The 20,383-nt window shown below is 38.9% G+C and overlaps 1 protein-coding gene across 4 annotated transcripts in view; it reads left to right on the forward strand.

Moving 5' to 3' along the window:
* Positions 1–13,374, forward strand: part of MAPK8 (mitogen-activated protein kinase 8) — a 118,243-nt gene extending 104,869 nt beyond the window's left edge. For 3 of the 4 annotated variants that reach the window (XM_037056664.1, XM_037056665.1, XM_037056663.1), the window contains 2 exons: positions 1,631–1,708; positions 9,090–13,374. In XM_037056664.1, coding sequence (XP_036912559.1) covers positions 1,631–1,708; positions 9,090–9,235 — 224 coding nt within the window. In that variant the 3' untranslated portion in view covers positions 9,236–13,374. Of the gene's footprint in view, positions 1–1,630; positions 1,709–9,084 lie in introns of all 4 variants that reach the window. The other variant, XM_037056666.1, reaches the window with a different exon arrangement.
* The last annotated feature ends 7,009 nt before the right edge of the window (positions 13,375–20,383 follow it).

Genomic DNA, 20,383 nt, shown 5'->3' on the forward strand with positions numbered 1-20,383 from the left:
GGAAAGTGGATCTTGAAATCAGTAAAACATAGTGTTTTTGTTGTATAAGGATATACCTGGGATTTCTAAACATGTTTACTTTTATTCTATATGTTCCCCCCTGACCCTAGGTGGTGCTGTACAGTAATTGCCTACAAACCGCCTTTTTCAAGATGTGCTTAAAAGTTTTAACATCACAACACAAAGAAAAAATTCATTGTCAAAGCCATTAACTACAGATACTTTGCCTAGTTAATACTGCTAATTAGCTTTGGATCTTTTGCCTTAATCCCTTTTCGTAAAGGGGTACCATTTTCTCATTTTACAAAAGATCTTGCCCTGGTTGGTGTGGCTCAGTGGATTGAGCACCAGCCTGAGAACCAAAGGATTACTGGTTTGATTGCCAGTCTGGGGCACAAGCCTGGGATGCAGGCCAGTCTCTGGTAGGGGACTCATGGGGGCAGCTACACATTGTGTTTCTCTCCTTTCCCCTCTCTAAAAGTAAATAAATAAATAAAAATTAAAATTCCCCTGTCTGGAACACTTATCATTCCTTTTTGTTTCTTTGAAGAAAAGCATCTACCATTCTTTCATCTGTCAAGACTTCCTATTTTTATTCTTCCAAGTCCCTGAAGGTTACCATAGCAAGTAAGTTTAGGTGTCTCTACCACTTGTTCATTCCAGCATATCTACTTGCTTCACCTTATTACCAGCATAAACATTGTTATACCCTAAATAATCACAGATTCTTCATCAGAAGCTTAAAGAATTATAAACTCCATAAAATTCTGTGCAAAGTTTTTTTGCTTGTACATTTTTCTCAGAAGAGGGTTCATTGCTTTTATGCAATTCTTAAATTATTCCATGACCCCAAAAAGATGATGAGTAATGGCTTTGTAGCATCAACCAGAAGTTTCTTCCTAAATAGACATTCAGAGTCACAAGGCTCATCACACTTGACATCAGGATCACTTAGAAGAATACAGGGCAAGATATACTCCAACAGGAGAGCACCTGGTGTGACTATAGAGGGACTCACTGCAGTCCACTTGCCGTCTGCAGCGTAGTAAAAGAATAAGATTCCCATGGAGAAATCCTGACGGTGACTGCATGCTCTAAGCCATGCTTCAGTTTAGAAGGATTTAAAGTGTAGCCATCTACTGTTTTTCCTTTAATAACAATGTATTTACATACTATTATGTTAAAAAGAGGCTTCCACAGGCTTTTTCATTTAAATCTTTTAATAGGTATCTGGGTAAACACCTACTATGTACCAGTTCCTACAGTTATCTGGGTAAGCATCTTCAATGTACCAGATCCTATCAGGAAATAGAAGTTAATAAGACAAATGTGATTTGAGCCCTCACTGAGACAGAATTAAACAAGCATTTATAGAACAGAATGATACATAGTATGACACAGTATAGTGCAAAGTGTTGCTGTGGTTAAAAAGATTAAGCTGTATCCTTAATCCAACTTCAGGAACACTGGTTAAGGCAGAGCTTTTGTTTCTTTCAGCATAATTCATGGCTGAGGATCAAGGAATTATTTTTAACATCTTTGGATCTTAGGCTGGCACGGACCCTCAAAACCTATCTTGTGAGATTGGCTCTCAGACTTTGAAAAGCTTTTTTTTTCACCTCTTTTTCAGAATTAATATACAAGGAAGTTATGGACTTGGAGGAGAGAACCAAGAATGGAGTTATACGGGGACAGCCCTCTCCTTTAGGTTGGTTACAATATAAGCTTGGTTAAGATTACAGTTTACTTCTTTTGTTGTGATCTTCAGTGGCCTGAAACCTGCACTTCTTTCCATACTTACTGCCATTATTACACAAAGTTAAGTAAGTATAAGGAGTACACTTTGAGTGGTTAAATTGGAAAGCATTGGGCCTTGGCTGGTGTAGCTCAGTGGATTGAGCACTGGCCTGTGAACCAAAGGATCGCTGGTTGGATTCCCAGTCAGGGCACATGCCTGGGTTGCAGGCCAGGTTCTCCAGTAGGGGGCGCTTGAGAGGCAACTACACATTGATGTTTCTCTTCCTCCCCGCCTTCCCCCTCTGTCTAAAAATAAATAATAAAATAAAATCTAAAATAAAAAACTGTTACAAGTGATACCAAGTTACCCTCTTTCTCCTGTTGGTGTTTTTGATTTGTTGAACTAAGGCAGTAACATTTAAAATTACCATTAGAAAGTGCTCTTTCTCTAAGAAGAAACTCGTTTACAAGAGTTAAACATTTTCTTTTTATCATAAGCTCATATTTAATTTTAGTACTTGTAAAAGCATAAAGAATTGAGGGGAAAAATTAAATGGCAGGCAGCATTTACATGTTAAGTACATAGCTGTATAACAAACTCTGATAGTTTATGTACTTTATTTCATTTCACCTTCAGGACCCCAAAGGAGGGATCATTATGTGCACTTTACAGATGAGGGAACTAAAATTCAGAAAAATGAAATGACATAAGGTTACAAATCTTTTGTATAGAAAAGTTAATATTTGAAGCCATGTTTATCGGTAACTTCAGATGGCGTGGTTTCCCAGCATCCTATGTGTCCTCTGGATGGGAACAGTGACTTCTTTTCTGGCCCCAGAAGTTACGACAGTTTCATAGAAGAGTTGGAAGTTGAGCTGATCTTTGAAAGTTGGTTAGTGTTTCAGCAGATAGGTCTTGAATTTGAGTAACACTATGCTATTTATTCCTCAAACACTCTCCTAAATTCTAAGAAAAAAGATACTGTATCTGTTTATGGGTAAAAATTTCAACTCTAGTTTCAGACTCCCATTTGTTGTACTGTAAACATATTTGTTTAAATAATTTTTGTAGCTTCCTGTGACATTTTTGGTTATATATTTTAAAGTTTAAAATTTTTTTGTTTCATTAAGTCCTTGATCAGAAATGTAGTTTTCCAAATTATAATATAGATCTTGTTGAAAATATAAATTTATTTTGATGGCTTTTACTTAAAATTTAGTCATAACAAAGCTGTATCATAAATGCTGTAATAGCAGAGTTAATTAATTAGCTTTGTATTGATAAACAGTAGTCATATAACTGAATACCCTGTAGCGTACTGTCCTACTGAGTGGCACATCGTGTTGAATGTTTGAGTAAATTTAATCTCATGAAATAGAGCAATTGTATTTGTTCTTAATTTATAAGTGAAAAATTTGGATCCTAGACAGCACTTGACTGTGGTTACAAGAAAAGTCAATGGAAAAGACAGGCTTTGAGGTTTCTGGATGTCCTCTGAATTCTCATAACTTACAGAGAAGAATATTAATAAAGCTGTTATAAAAATATTCTATTCTTATATGTATACAAAGATAGAAGGAACAGTCTTTGATGTCAAAATATCAGATAATCACAATACCATTTCTACTTGATTTTTTTAAATGAAACATTATCAAATTAGGGAATTTTGATTTAAAAATAGAGGCGTAGAAAAGTATATATGGTGGAATCCTATTATGAATTGAATGCTTCAGTACAAGTCTTTGAAGCTAGCCATGGTATTTGAATACTCCTCACTCACAGCAGACATATCCAATAATGTCATATGGATTGAACTTTTTATTTTTTTATTTTTATTTTTTTTTAGATTTTATTTTTACTTATCTTCAGAGGGGAAGGGAAGGAGAGAGGGAGAGAAATATCAATGTATGCTTGCCTTTTGTGTGTCCCCTGCTGGGAGTTAGCCTGCAGGGAACCGGCCTGCAACCCAGGCATGTGCCCTGACTGGGAATCGAACCGTGATCGTCTGGTTCGCAGGCCTGCACTCAATCCACTGAGTTACGCCAGCCAGGGCTGGATTGAACTTTTTAAAAAGTATAGTATTTTCCTTGCACTCTTAGTGTGGAACCTAATGGATCTTTCTTGGGTTATCACATTTCTGCTTTTCTTCTCTCCTATCAAGACCTGAAGTGCTCGGTCTGCTTTCTTTTTTCTCATTGCACCTCTAATCGCCTGCTCTGTCTCCTGTGGTTCCATTCCTTTTTGCCTCCCAGTCTTCTCCCCAACATGCTCAAGATTTACCTAATCCTGTTTTTCTGGCTATTTCCTTGTTGCATTTGAAGACACGCTCTTAGAGGACCTTTCATATTTAAGCTTTTATTACTTGTCATTAGACAGAATGGAGGGATAATTTCAAACACCAAGATTATGGGTTTTGGACAGTGATTTTCAACCTGCTTAGTTTTTAGCATTGATGGGTGCCTGAAACTCACTCCTAGAATTTTTATTACTGCTCATTTTGTAAACCATTGCTTTTATTCCATAAATGTGTTCTTAGGAACTTTTGTATAACTTGCATTACTTGATATACTGAAATTTGGAAGGACCCTTATTTAGAGATCATGAAGTTTGTAAGTTCTTACCTACTATATGAATCACCTTTTGTAACACATTCCCAATCCCCCGATATCATTTCCTCCCCCTTCCTGACCTTGAGAAAATTTATCTGTAAGTTAAGTACTGGTATACCTCAGAGATAGTGCTGGTTTGGTAGCAGACCACTGGAACAAAGACAGCATCCTAAAAAGCAAGTTGTAATTGTTTTGCAAGTGGAAGGTCTTGACTTAAGATTGTTTTTAAAAAAATGCACCAAGGGGGTGGGTGAAAGCAAGGGAGGGAGGTGGGTTTGGATGAGGGGAGAGGGATGGCGAGAAAATTCAGACAACTGTAATTGAACAACAATAAAATAATTTTTTTTTTAATTTTTTTTAAAAGGTTTTATGTATTTGTCTTTAGAGAGGAAGGAAAGGAGAGAAGGAGAGAAACATCAATGTATGGTTGCCTCTCGTGAGTCCTCCGCCGGGAACTGGCCTGCAACCCAGGCATGTGGCCTGACTGGGAATCGAACCGCAATCATGTGGTTCGTAGGCCTGTGCTCAATCCACTGAGCTTAATTTTTTTAATTTTTAAATAAATGTGGAGTTCTGGTCAAGGTGGAGGTGTAGGTGGAAATCATTTTCTTCCTCGCACAACCAAAAGGAGGATAACAATCAATCTAAAATCAGTAAACAACCAGAAGTACCAGAAAATCAAACTACGTGGAACTACGACAACCAAGGAATTAAAGAAACAGTCAACCAGACCCGGTAGGAGGGAGATGAGGAAGATGGTTAGGCAGGAAGATGGATAGATCCCATGGCAAGGCGACAGACTTCACAGGCTGGGCTGACTGAAAGGGAAACCTAAGACTCAGGGCTGACTGTGGAGTATAGCAGGAGTTCCCATAGAGAGAGAAACCCAGTCTCAAACAAGAATTCATTGGAAAATGGGGCTAGAGCTGAGCAAGCGAGCTGCATTGTTCCCTCTCTGACCCTTCCCCCACAGTGCCACAACACAGCAGAGGGTTGCCCTGCCCTGGTGAATAGATAAGGCCCCACCCCTTTACAATTTAACAGGTGCACCGAGATGAGGAAATATGGCCCAAATGAAAGAACAGAGCAAAACTCCAGAAAGAGAGCTAAGCAATGGGGAAGCTAACCTATCTGATGAAGAGTTCAAAGCCCTGGCAACCAAAATGCTCACAGAACTGATTGAGCTTGATTGCAAAATGAAAGAACAAATGAAGGATACCCAAAGTGAAATAAAGCAAAATATTCAGGGAACCAACAGGGACAGAGAAGAAACTGGGACTCAAATCAGTAATTTGGAACAAAAGGAAGAAATAAACATCCAACCAGAACAGAATGAAGAAACAAGAATTCAAAAAAATGAAGAGATGCTTAGGAACCTCTGGGACAACTTTAAACATTCCAGTATCTGAATTACAGGGGTACCAAAAGGAGAGGAACAAGGGCAAGAAATTGAAAACTTATTTGAACAAATAATGAAGGAAAACTTCTCCACTCTTGCAAAGGAAAGACACTTCTAAGAAATCCAGGAAGCCCACAGAGTCCCAAAGAAGTTGAACTCAAATAAAGAGAGAATCTTAGAAGCAGCAAGAGTAAAGGAGAGAGTTACCTACAAAGGAGTGCCCATAAGACTATCAGCTGATTTCTCAAAAGAAACCTTGTAGGCAAGAGGGGAATGGAGAAGGTATTTTAAATCATGAAAGGCAAGAACCTCCATCCAAGATTACTCTTTCCAGCAAAGCTAACATTTAGAATGGAAGGGCAGATAAAGTGCTTCCTAGATACGGTCAAGTTAAAGGGGTTCATCACCAAGTCCTTATTATATGAAATATTAAAGGGACCTAAGAAATCGAAGATCAAAAACTATGAGCAGTAAAATAACAAACTTAACAACTATCAGCAATTGAACCTAAAAAAAAAAGAAAAGCAAAACAAAAATTAAGCGAACAAGTACAACAGAAACAGAATCAGAAATGGACATCATGTGGAGGGTTTTCAGTGGGGAGGGGAAGGGGAGGAATAGGAAGGGAAAGGTACAGGGAATAAGAAGCATAACTGACAGGCATAAAATAGGAAGAAGTTAAGAAAGGTATAGGAAACAATTCAAAGAACTTACATGTTCTTTGAACTGGGTGGGGGGAGCAGGGCAGGGGGCAGATAAAGGGGGGTGTAAAAACTGCAATAGCATAATCAGTAAAATATATCAAAAAAAAATGCTGTGCCCGTGAAGCACAATTAAGTGACACGCCCTAAAAGGAGACTTGCCTGTACTACTTTTTTTTTTTTAATTCAAGAATTCTTAGGTTATGTTTTTGGTAAAGGAAACAGTCTTCCCCAACTTTACATGTTTAATCTGTATTTTCATTTATCAAGTATTTATTAAAATGGAAATCACATGGACTTCCGCCAAGATGGAGGCGTAGGTGGAAACACTGTGCCTTCTTCCACATCCAAGTTTGAATACAACAAAGGCTTGGAGAACAAAGACGCAGACAAAGAACAGAAAATTGAACTATACGGAAGTCCAACAACAATGAACCTTTCTACCAGACCAGTAAGAGGGGCGGAGCCAGCAGCGGAGCAGGGTCAGGCAGGAAAGATCCCCCAACCCCAGGCATCTGGGGTAGCGTCGGATGGACCCACTGAGGGCTCAGGACGGCGGGAGTGAGAAATGAGATGGACTGCACAGCCCCCAGCACTGAACCCAGGAGCAGCTGACCGTGGTCACACATTCACCAGCATTGGGACGAATTGCACAGCCCGAGGTGGCTGCAGGAGGCAGCAGACGGTGCCCGCCATTGCTTTCCTTTGGCCCCGCCCCTATATACAGCGTTACAACCCAGTGACTGGGTCGCCCCGCCCTGGTGAACACCTAGGGCTCCGCCCCTCATACATAACAGGTGCGAAAGACCAAAACATTATGGCTCAAGAAGAACTCAAAGCCCCAGAGCCGATAACGCTAAGTGACCAGGAAATAGCGAACCTCTCAGATGCACAGTTTAAGACACTGGTGATCAGGATGCTCACAGAACTGGTTGATTTTAGCCACAAATTAGAGGAACATATGAAGGCTAAACTAGTTGAAGTAAAGGGAAATACACAGGAAACCAATAGTGATGGAAAGGAAACTGGGACTCAAATCAATGGAATGGACCAGAAGGAAGAAAGAAATGACCAAACAGGAAAAAGTGAAGTTACAAGAATTCAAAAAAATGAGAGGATTAGGAACCGCCAGGGCATCTTTAAATGTTCCAGCATCTGAATTATAGGGGTACCAGAAGGGGAAGAGGAACAGCCGTGAGTGGAAAACTTATTTGAACAAATAATAAAGGAGAGCTTCCCCAGCCTGGCAAAGGAAATAGACTTCCAGGAAATTCAGGAAGCTCAGAGAGTCCCAAACAAGTTGGACCCAAGAAGGAACACACCAAGGCACATCATAATTACATTAGCCAAGACTAAAATGAAGGAGAGAATCCTAGAAGCAGCAAGAGATAAGGGGACAGTCACCTACAAAGGAGTTCCCATCAGACTGTCAGCGGATTTCTCAAAAGAGACCTTACAGGGAAGAAGGCACTGGAAGGAAGTATTCCAAGTCATGAAATCCAAAGACCTACATCCAGGACTGCTCTATCCAGCAAAGCTTTCATTTAGAATCAAAGGGCAGGTAAAGTGCTTCTCAAGATAAGATCAAATTCAAGGAGTTGATCATCACCAAGCCCTTATTATATGAAATGTTAAAGGGACTTCCCTAAGAAAAAGAAGATAAAAAATATGAACAGTGAAAGGGCAGCAAACTCATAGTTACTAACAACCACACCTAAAACAAAAGCAAACCAAGAGGACAGCTGGATCAGGAGCGGAACCGTAAAAATGAAGAACACATGGAGGGTTAGCAACGGGAGTGGGAGGAGGAGAAGCGGAGGAAGATACAGGAAATAAGTAGCATAGACAGTAGGTAAAAAATAGGGGGGAGGGCAAGAATAGTATGGGAAATATAGAATCTAAAGAACTTGAGACGTGGTCATAAACTAAAGGGGGGGTGGTGGGGGAGGGGGTGTGCAGGGTAGAGGGGAATGAAGGAAATAGAACAACTGTAATGGTATAATCAATAAAATATATTAAAAAATAAAATGGAAATTACATGACCAGAGTTTACCTAACTAGGGTGCTTGATTGATCGAGGCAAGCCATGTAACCTATGTAAATTGGGGTAGTTGAACTAAGTACCCTTTCAGTGGAAATGATTTCTGTCTTTGTCCTGGCTTTCATTTTAAAACAAGGTGTACCAGAAGTATTGTTTGGACTTTTACAGTGAGAATATCGTAAATCAATTTTTATTAGGGCAGTAGTTTTTACCCTTTTGAATCATATATAGCTTTAAGATCCTCTATCCAACAAAATAAAACACAGATAGTTTTGTATGTATTGTCAGTATTATTCACACACAACCTGTAGCCCATTTCTAAATGTGGCTTGGACTTCATGATTTTTGTCTTGAACTGAAAAACAAATCTGTGGAAAGGACAGGACTCTAGGTTTCCAGATATTTTCAGAGTTCTCACCTCATAAATTGCAATAAAAAGCCTTTGTAAAGTAGTGTTGTGTTGAATATCACTGTGATTATTTTTAGTGAGCCTTTTAAAGCCTAGAGAAAAGTTACCACTGGAGGTAGCCAGTACAATGGAAGTAGCTGGGTCTGCAACTCTGTCTGCAACTGATTTGCTCTTTTGTTTCTCATAGCACAGGTGCAGCAGTGATCAATGGCTCTCAGCATCCATCGTCATCATCGTCTGTCAATGATGTGTCTTCAATGTCAACAGATCCAACTTTGGCCTCAGATACAGACAGCAGTCTAGAAGCCTCAGCGGGACCTCTGGGCTGCTGTAGATGACTACTTGGGCCTTGGGGGGTGGGGGCAGGGTGGGTGGGATGGGGAGTCGTTTAGTCATTGATAGAACTACTTTGAAAACTAAAAGTAAGTCAGTGGTCTTATTTTGAGTGATTTCAAAAATGTAGAATTCATTTTGTAGTAAAGTAGTTTATGTTTTTTAATTTCAAGTGATGTAATTTAAAACTTAAGTTGTGTTTTAAAACAGCGACAGAACGTATTATATTTTTGCTGTAATTAACTGTATAATGTAAACCTAATTATTTTATCATGGTTTAAAATTTTTGCATATTTGCTTTATCTTATGCTGCTGATTTTTTTACTGAATTTGTAAGATTTTGTTTATCAAAGCAACTATTATGTGGTGACTTGCCTATATCATGAATTATTTAAGATTTTTATAGTTTTTTTAAATTTGAAATTATTTCAAATGTTTTGTTCATGATGCTGTCCTTCAGGGTTATGTGCTTATCAATGAAATAATCACAGAAGAGTGAGAGGGAATAACTTGTAGCCACTTATATTCAGGAATAACTACTGTAAATGATGAACATGTTTTTTTAAAAAGAACCTCCAGATTTGCTACTTGCCAAACCTAATTTAGTTACAACAATTGGTGTACAGTCCTACAAGAATTTTGGCAAAAGCCCCATCATCTAAATGACAGAATAACTCAGAGCATGTCTTTGAAAATGCTGGGCATCTACCACCACCCTTCTCTTCCCCCAACCATACCTAACAAATGTGAAGTAAAAAGAAGATGGTGTTTTCTGCATATCTGTGGCATGCTCGAAGCTTATGATCACATAAAGTCAAGAGGATACTTCATGAATAATACATTTCAATGCAAATAAAGACATGGTTCACTTCTACTAGCTATGAGCCTGTTTTTGTACACACTGAGTTAATCTACTCAGGCTGTAGGTCCCAGTGATGATCTGGTCTTTCTATTCCCTGCAGCCTCAAGCCCTTGGACTTTTTTGGTTTCCTATTAGAAGGTCCAGTCAGTTGAGCACCAGTTTTGGTGTTTCTGGCCATTTGATTCTACCTGTAGAATAATCATGTTTTTGCAAGCTGGGAGGTTCCAAAGCCTACTAGATATTTGTAGGTAATGTATCAAATGAGCAATATACTGTTCATCAGAAAATAGTAGCACACAGCCATATATAAGGTATCATTTTCCTAGGACTGTTTCTTCACACTGAGCAGAGCAGGCATAAATGGTGATTATTTAGTCTAAGTCATTTTTTTAATACCTGATTTTCAGTAAAACACACACTGTGGATGTTGAGTAGTGTAAGAACGGTGCTGCTCCTGACGAGTGGATGTTAACTGTTTACATTTTATATCTGCAGAATTATTTCTATGTAACTGAATTTTTCTTAAGTAAAATGTCATTGAAGTCTCATCTCTGAAATGCATTGTCTGTAATCCCCCAGGCACCTTTTGTTATATTTGGAACAAGAGAGATTACATGTCATGAACTGGGAAATGCATACTTAAATCAGTGACTGGGTTCTAGGCAGAAAGCTCATTGGAATTAAAGGCCAACAAGAGCAAGAACTGGTGTGGCTCAGCATGTGGCGTCTGAAAGTTGGCTTGGCATGTTATTTGTGTATTTAGTGCAAAATTCCTTTTGAGTAAAGTATTTTAGATTGTTGTTAATGTGCAATATTTAGGATTAAATACATTAGCCTTTTTATATGCTTTAAAACAGCAAGTTTGTTTTTGTTGATTTAAAAGTCATGATTTCCTGTCTCAAAGTTGCCAACCTTTGTATCAATCCCTTTTCTGCTCATACAACATGGTATAGTAAGTTCATTAAGCAAATTAGAGTGTTGAGACTGTAACATTTTGATTTGTAGAAACAGGATTAGATATACAGAGGAATCTGAGCATAAGTGTGTTATTAGTTTATGTTAGTTTTACAGTTAATTAGCTCTGTTTTCTAGGATAGATCATTTTGCAGTTGCACTTTAATAACTGACATGCATTCAGAAGCTCCCCATATTTTATGTTTGATTGCTAGTAAGCCATCTTTATTGATACAGATTTTGGTTAAGCAAGGAAAACCAAGTGTTCTTACTGTATCATTTGTTGTAAATGCCAGCTCCCACTTGCCAACCAGCATGTTTCAGTTGATTCAGAGAAAATGAACTCTTATTAGTTAATGTAGATAAAAAAATACTTAAACTCTGTCCTGAAAACAAAGTCTGTTAAATGTTGTGTGCCCTAGGTTTAACATGCAATATCTAAATACAACTATTCCTCTTAAATTTGTTAAGCTAAACATATACATGTTTATTTGGAAAACTTTTTGAACCTTTAAAGTATCTTAAACATTTGTGTTTTAAGAGAAATTACAAATAAGATTTCTGTCAGGAAGTACTTAATGTAAAACCACCTTTCTTATAAACTTTAGTTTTCAACTTTATACATTTAATGTACCCATCATCTTACTGTTGGAAAATTACTTTGACCAAGGTCTGTTACTCAACTTTATAGGTTAGGAAACAGACACTAATTCTAATTCTTTCTACATACTTCCTCCTGGTTATTATTCTGTTACCCTCTAATGTATAGTGACCAATTGTAAAATGATTGGGTTGTTGGGATTGCATCTCAACTCTTTTCGTACTGTTTGCTGAACAGTTCTCATTTTGTCACATATTCTTGGCTGCTGGTTCTTCCTGGTGTGTACCCTTCCACGTTGGTTAAGGCACAGTGCATTCACACGAGACTCCTAGAGAAATGCCAGCCTGTTATGTGAAACTGCCACACAAGCCCTTTGACAATGTGGAGAAGCTTGATTGCTTGTAAAGCAGCAAACTTTTCCTGTAAGTCCTTGTTACTCTGTTCCATGCTAATCCTGCCATGTTGTCTAAAACGATGGAGGTGAATAGACATCAATGTCTGATAGTAAAATCAGCTGCAGGCAAGTTTCGGGGTTATAAATAAGACTTGGTATACACGATCAGCCAGTATGTGCTACGCATGTGAAGACTTAACTCCTCAGTGTTGCCTAGGCACAAGCCTTGCACATTTTGAGGTAAAGCATAGTCTGTTTTCAAAAACACTGTTGTAGTTTGTCTGTGAGTGTTTGTTTATTAGTCACATATTAGCTGTAGAGTGACTGCATGAAGCCCCATGACCCCAGTAAACTTCTCTAACTGGTAGAAAAACCAAACACCACTATTCTGCATTAGCAGCTGTCTTAAATGTTGATCCTGTAACCTTTACATTTTAGTGTAGATTGTGTTTCTACTGATCTCTCTTAGGTTTTTTTCTGAATCAGGGGAAACTGATTTTTCCTTAATAGCAAGAAAGTTGAAGAGGTAAAGGGCATTGAAGCAGAAATGTATAGTTTGGGGTATGATTAGAAAACAAGTCCTAATTTCAAACTAACTGCTCTTAGTCAAGTGCTCTTAAGGAGAGTCTAGTAAGAGTAACACGTCCTGGCCATTTCTGGCTTAGGTTCTCTGCATTACTGAAACTTTTAAGAAATATTACCTGTGGATTAGTTTTGCACAACCTTTTATTCTCACAGTAACTTACAAATTAAACTTGGCTTGTATTGAACTACCTCACACTAATTTTCTATGCTTTCCCAAGCTGTTGCCCTTGCTGTTAGATCTTTACTGAGTGTGATTATAAATGTGTATAAAATACTTTATAGCCAATGTTGACACAGTACCAGTAAGTATGTAAAACGCATACCTTGCATCAGTAAGAGACACTCACGTGTAAAATCTTCCACTGTATATCTTGGCAAATTGTGTTAGATGTGTTTGTTGGACATTATTAGTGTCTGTTTTGTAAGTAGAAACCTGCTCGTGATATCAGTCCATTCTTTACATTTTACAAAAGGAATAAATCTTAGTAAATTTTACGAAGAAATAAATTACTTTTGTAGGCCCGATATTTGGTATATTTTTGAGAAGCTCTTAATCTTTTAGCTGAATGATGAATTTAAATTGAACTAGCTGTCTACCTGGACTGTGACATCTATTTTCTCATTACAATTTATCCTATTCAGCAGGTTTTAAAGCCTGAAAACTTAAGTATGATAATCGACATTTGCTTTCCTCCCTATATGATGCCATTCTTTCTTCATTCCTCTCCCCTGTGGTCTGTTCCCTCTCCTCTCTAGTCAAAACAAAACTGGGCACTTGGTAGGGAATGCTGAGATAATTATTGTGGTTTTTAATCATTCATGCCCTACTCATTAAACATGCACCACTGGAATGTAAACAATGTTATCTAGTATGTTCATTGGTTATAATATTTTAAATAAAAAAGTGGTATAAAACTATGAAATTGAGTGTTTCTATTGAAAAATCTGAATTTGTAGTAAAAAGTTTTTCAGGGCAGTTTTAAAATGTCCTGTGGCTTGGGATAACAAGGATAGTACTAGGGTAAGTTTCTTAGATTGGGATTTTATAAGTAGCCTAATCTATTGCCCTGGTTTTCTGGTGTATCTAGTCTTGCTTTTCTGATGTTTCAAATCACTGGAGAAACTTTATCTTAAAAAGGAAATTTGCTTCAGTGCCTCAACCTAGTCTTGGTAACCATATAAGAGAGCAGCTGTCGTGACCACTTGGCAAAAATAAGCATTTTAAAAGGATCTCTTTAAAAACAACCCAGGAATTTTAGCTTTGAGCACATTTCCAGCTTTTGTCAAGCGTTATATTCTCAGCCTGCATTGGGCAGGCTGCTTAGCAGGGTCACTTGCTACATGTGACCAGCACCATATGTCGGCATTCCTTTGTCTTGCTCAATTTGCTCCAGATCACACCCATGTCTTGCTGTTCCCACCCTATCTGCACTGGGACTTAATCTACTTTGAGTGAAGGACAGGACCTGACCACTGCTGCTGACCCAGTGCACCCTGCTGCATCGGAGTCATTGAAAGATGGTGGCAACAGTGGACACTAGAATGTTGGTTCATTTACTTTCCACCCAGTCATAACACCCTGGTGACACCAAGTGAAAGAATAATTTGTGTTCATAGAAACATTTACAATAGCCAAATCTGAAAACAGCCCAAGTGCCCATCAGTAGATGAGTGGATAGAAACCTGTGGTACATTTACACAATGGACTACTACACAGCCACAAAAATGAAGGAAATCGTGACCTTTTGCAACAGCATGGGTGGAACTGGAGAGTATTGTGCTAAGTGACATAAGACAAACAATACGATCTCACATGTGGAATCTAATGGACAAAATAAAATCGGGCATGGACACACGGAACTGACAGCTCTCAGAAGGCTGGGGGAACTGGATGAAAGAAGGTGAAAGGACGCCCTGCCTGCTGTAGCTCAGTGTACTGAGCATGGCCTGTGAGCCAAAGGGTTGCCAGTTAGATTCCTAGTCAGGGCCCATGCCTGGGTTGTGGGCCAGGTCCCCTCTTGGGGCCATGTGAGGGGAAAACCGCACGTTGATGTTTCTCTCCCTCTCCCATTCCTCTCTCAAAAATAGATAAATAAAATATTTTTAAAAGATTTTTTTAGCCCTGGCTGATGTAGCTCAGTAGATTGAGCGCAGGCATGTGAACCAAAGGATCATGGTTCGATTCCCAGTCAGGGCACATGCCTGGGTTGCAGGCCAGTTACCAGCAGGGGGTGCTCGAGAGGCAACCATACATCGATATTTCTCCTCCCTTCCCCTCTAAAGATAAATAAATAAAATCTTTTAAAAAATAGGTCACCATTCTGTTTTTAAAAAATTTAAAGGTGAAGGGATTAATCAAAGAACATTTATGCATAACCCATAGACACAACCAACAGTGTGAGAATGGCCTGAGGAAGGGGGTGCTGGGTGGCTGTGGGCAAAGGGGGAAAAAGTGGGAATAACTGTAAGAACGTAAAATACAATAAAAATAATTTGTTCCTGTTAATCTAGGCATTGCATTTTAATGTTGTTCTTTGAAAGGTCTATATTGATTTTATGTGAATGAAAATTGTACTGATTTGTACTTAATGTTGGGGGGGGCTTTTACAACTAATATGCCAATATATTTTTGGACTTCATTTTAAACTTAAAAGATACTTCAGGTATACTTTGTAAATGTTAGGCTTATGCCTTAACATTTCACTTAATTTTAAGCCCCTGTGTTGTATGCTGGGGATGAGGAGAGAAAAAAATGAAGATCACTCAAGAGTGTAGTTCACCCGATTGAAGTAAGTATGTAGAGGAGCAAGAACAATGTTGAAGTGATGCAGACAGAAGGGGTGGTTAAAGGAAAGGAGGGATTTCCTTTTTTTTTTTTTTTTTTGAGCCTTGGTATAAGGGAAGGTTTGGAGAGGATGGGGTATTCCCAGGTTAAAGGATAGGCAAGGAGTTTTTTGAATGGCAAACGAATTCAGCAAAGTAGCAGGATACACAAATATCCAAAAATCAGTTGCATTTGTATATGCCGATAATAAACTAACAGAGAAATTAAGAAAACAATCCCAGCCCTGGCTAATGTGGCTCAGTGGATTGAGCACCAGCCTGCAAACTGAAAGGTCACTGGTTCTATTACCAGTCTAGGTTTATGCTTGGCATTGTGGCCCAGGTCCCTAGTAGAGGACAAGTGAGAGGCAACCAGTAGATGTAGCTCAGACAATCATGTTTCTCTCCATCTCTTTCTCCCTCTCCCTCTAAAGATAAATAAATAAATAATTAAAATCTAAAAGAAAAAATGAAGCAATCACACTCACAATTACTCCAAAAAGAATGAAATACCTAGGAATAAATCTAACAGAGGATGCAAAAGACCTGTACTGGGAAAATTATAGGACACTGAAGAAAGAAATTGAAGAAGATAACAAATAAATGGAAGCACATAACATGTTCATGGATAAGAATGATTAACATCATTAAAATGTCCATACAAGAAAAGAAAAATAAATAAATTTTTAAAAAGGCAAAAAAAAATGTCCATACTACCCAATACAATTCCTATCAAGATTCCAATGTCATATTTTACAGAACTAGAATATTTCAAGAATGTATATGGAAACATATACATTCTTTCCAAAAAAGATAAATAAATAAATAAATTTTTAAAAAGGCAAAAAAAAAGTCCATACTACCCAATACAATTCCTATCAAGATTCCAGTGTCATATTTTACAGAACTAGAATATTTCAAGAATGTATATGGAACCATAAAAAGCCCTGCATAGGAACAGCAATCCTCATAATGCATTTGGAGGAATCACTCCACATAGTATCAAACTATCCTATAAGGCCATAATAATGAAAACAGCATGGTACTGACATAAACAGATCAATGGAACAGAATAGAGAGCCCAGAAATAAACCCACACCTTTGTAGTCAATTAATATTCAGCAGAGGAAGCAAGTACATACAATGAACTAAACATAGTTTATTCAACAAATGGGGCTGATAAATTGAACAAATATGTGCAGAAAAATTAAACTAGACCACCTTCTTACACCACACACAAGAATAAATTTTAAATGGATTAGAGACTTAAATACTAGACCTAGAACCACAAAAATCCTAGAAGAAAATATCGGCAGTAAAATCTTGGGCACTGCTCATAGCAATATTTTATCTGATATTACCTTCCCAGGCAAGTGGAACTACATCATACTAAAAAGTTATTGCACAGCAAAGGAGACCATCAACAAAATAGAAGACAACCCACAGAATGGGAGAACGTGTTCCCCAATACATCTGCTAAGGGGTTAATATCAAAAATTCATTAAAAACTTAAACAACTCCAATTAAAATAAAAGGCAAAGGACCTGAATAGACACTTCAAAGAGGATATTCAGATGGCCAATAGACATATGAAAAGATGCTCATTATCACTAATCATCAGACATGCAAATTAAAGCCATGATGAGATACCACCTCACGTGTTGGGAACTCCCCTGCCTGGTTTNAATAGAAGACAACCCACAGAATGGGAGAACGTGTTCCCCAATACATCTGCTAAGGGGTTAATATCAAAAATTCATTAAAAACTTAAACAACTCCAATTAAAATAAAAGGCAAAGGACCTGAATAGACACTTCAAAGAGGATATTCAGATGGCCAATAGACATATGAAAAGATGCTCATTATCACTAACCATCAGACATGCAAATTAAAACCATGATGAGATACCACCTCACATGTTGGGAACTCCCCTGCCTGGTTTCAGAAACTGTAACGCCCATGGCGAAGGCTGAGTGAGAGACCTGGAGATGCTAAGCTACTAAGGAAACAAAGTTTATCTCCCCGGCAGGAGTACCACCTCTGCCCACTTTACCTCATCCTGGCCCCCAGTGCATGACTGGTTGTTTAGCCAATGACAGGTAAGATTCCTGAAAGGAGGGATGACCTAAGACAGATGTAGTCATGACGAGGCCCTCAGGGAAGGACTTGGGAAGCCATAGAAAAAGGGGGTGATGGACCCTCACCCCTAAGCTTTGTCATAGCCTGAGTCCTCATTCTGTCTGCAAGAAGTCTCCTAATCTCTTGGCTGCCTTACTTCCCTTGTTCAACCTAAGCCTGAAACAATGCCAGAGGTGGGTGCAGCCCTATGCTGGAAAGGGCAGGTTCCTGGGGCAATCAGGCCTAAGAAAAAATGCATAAAATCCTGTGAAACCTGCTTTGCTAATATCCTCAATTTAAATGATAAGGGTCCAAGTCTGAAATGAGTTTGTTTCCCCAAAGTATTATGGTCCTTCAGGTATCTGACCCTGACTCAAAATAAGCCCTCAAGAGTTCTTTAAATGTTATCTATTTGATTATTACTGCCTGACAATGATTGATGAGCTCTCCATATATGCCCTGTATTCCTACACAAATAAAGCCCATAAAAGCTTGTCAAAGCAAGGGTCAGTGTGCTCTCCTCTTGAGAGAGTGGCCATGCCGTCCCTTTTCCTCCCAAGGACTCGGTAGTCCATATGAATTTGTCTCGTCTCAGCCACAACGCCACTGACACTGCTTGCCGATGTCTGTGTCACACCTGTCAGAATGGCTACCATCAATAAATTAACAGACAGTTTGGCAAGGATGTGGAGAAAAGGGAACCACATACTGGGAATGTAGACTGGTACAGCCACTGTGAAAAACAGTACAGAGTTTCCTCAAAAAATTCAAAAGGAAATTCTCTTTTGACTCAGTGATTACACTTCTGGCAAGATATCCCAATAATCCTGAAACACCAATTTGAAAGAATTTATGCACCCCTATGTCCACTGCAGTGTTATTTACAATCACCAAGATACGGAAGCAACCCAAGTGTCCATCAGTAGATGAGTGGCTAAAACAACTATGGGACATTTACACAACAGAATACTACTCAGCCACAAAAAAGAAGAAAAATTTACCCTTTATGTAAATTTTTCAGCATGAATGGACCTGGAGAGCATGCTAAGTGAAATAAGCCAATCAGAGAAAGGCAAATACCATATAATTTCACTTACATGTGGAATCTAGTGAACAAACTGAACGAATAAACAAAATAGAGACAGACTCATAGATGGAGAGCAGGATGGCAGCTACTGGAGGGGGGAAGAGGGTTAAATGGTAATGGGAAAAAATAAAACTAAAAGAAAATTTTAATGAATGGGCAAGGAGTGAGGAATGGCCTGGCGTGGGCATGGGAATATGAAGAGAGAATAGAATGGGCAATAAGACTGAAATTTCAGGATCAGAATTGAAACATTTTGGAGGAAAAGCTTTTATTTCAAAGGCAGCAAGAACTTGCAGCTGTGAGAGAGAGGAGTAATGTGACCAAATTTTTGTTTTAGGAGGGTCGCTGGCAGTGGAAACTAGTTTCACTAGATTGGAGGCGTGGAAATTGGTGACTGGGAAGCCACGGAGACTCAGATGAGAAAGTTGTGGTCCTTTTTGTGTAATGAGAATGGAAAAGATGTTACTTGTGTTGGCATTACTAAGCAAAATCACCAAAATTAGCATTTGGGGCGGGGGGGGGTTATTTATCTATTTAGTTGCTATTCCATTTAATAAGCACTTCAGCTATTCAGGTTTCAAGCCCTTGTGATTGGGCTGTAGATGTGCAGGGAAAACACATCAATGTACTTTCCAGCTGGTACACCCCAGTCTGAAGAGTCTATGACAGAACACACATTGGGTATGTTTCAGACATGGGGAGAAAGTGAGAGGAAAGGAATAATTGCTCCCTAACCCAGCAGACCTCTCCAGTCTTGTAGTCTCTTCCCTCAGGAGGTCTGCCTCCTCCGCTGGTACAGCCTTTGCACCATTTCCCTTCTGTCATTTTGTGGACAGAGGAGAAAGACAAGGGGATTCCTGCTGGGTGTAATATATGTACGACTTAGAACTACCTGGACAGGTGGGGGCATAGCTCGGATCGCTAAGGTTTGAGTCAACGGTGAAGCAGTAGTAAAAAGTCTTTTTGAAACTTTGGCAGGAAATATAAAGAAACATGACAGTGTCTTGAGAAAAAAGGGAAAACTAAAACCCTTGACAAGACAAGGTCCTAGACCAGGTGGGATCTGCTGAATCCCGTGGGTTCAAGTCAGCCTGAGCTCAAGATACAGAGTTTGAATAATCTCGAACAAGGCTTAACTTTGAGGAGTGTAGTGTTGCTTCATCTTTCATGTGACTGGAGAGTCTCACAGGGCTACTGTAATGATCGACTTCGTGTCGATCACTTTGTAAAACTGACTTAATGTATTTTATTAAAATAACCCATGTAAAGCAAGTGTATTTATTGGCTTTAGCTTTGGAAAGGAAAAGAAGTGTTTTAAGAGATGGAGCAACGTTAACAAGAAAGGGAGGAGTTCTGTGTGGTGTCACATCACAAAACTTCCATACACTCTGACCCCCAAGTCACCGTCTCCATCACCTGGAATCCCAGTCTTCACATGGTTGATGAGAATGATTCCTCATTGGAGAGAAATTCCTGAAAGTCAGTATTGAATTTTGTTTAGTGTCAATTTCATCTCATTCCTGCTGTCTAGCCCATTCCAGCTGGATGCTTTGCTTACTTGCTCTGCACTTGCGTATTTAAAATCCTCATTGCTTAGGCCCAGCTCAAGGAATTCCCCCTCCCTCTGCAATGCCTTTCTCTTCCCCATGCCCATCTCGTGTTTGTTCACTCTCCCGGCTGGCCTCACAGAGGGTGTAAGACATCAGTGTGCTGGAGGCCTCTTCATATT

Source organism: Sturnira hondurensis, unplaced genomic scaffold (genome assembly GCF_014824575.4).
Source record: "Sturnira hondurensis isolate 20B ecotype Veracruz unplaced genomic scaffold, ASM1482457v3 Scaffold0009125, whole genome shotgun sequence".
Lineage (NCBI taxonomy): Eukaryota > Metazoa > Chordata > Mammalia > Chiroptera > Phyllostomidae > Sturnira > Sturnira hondurensis.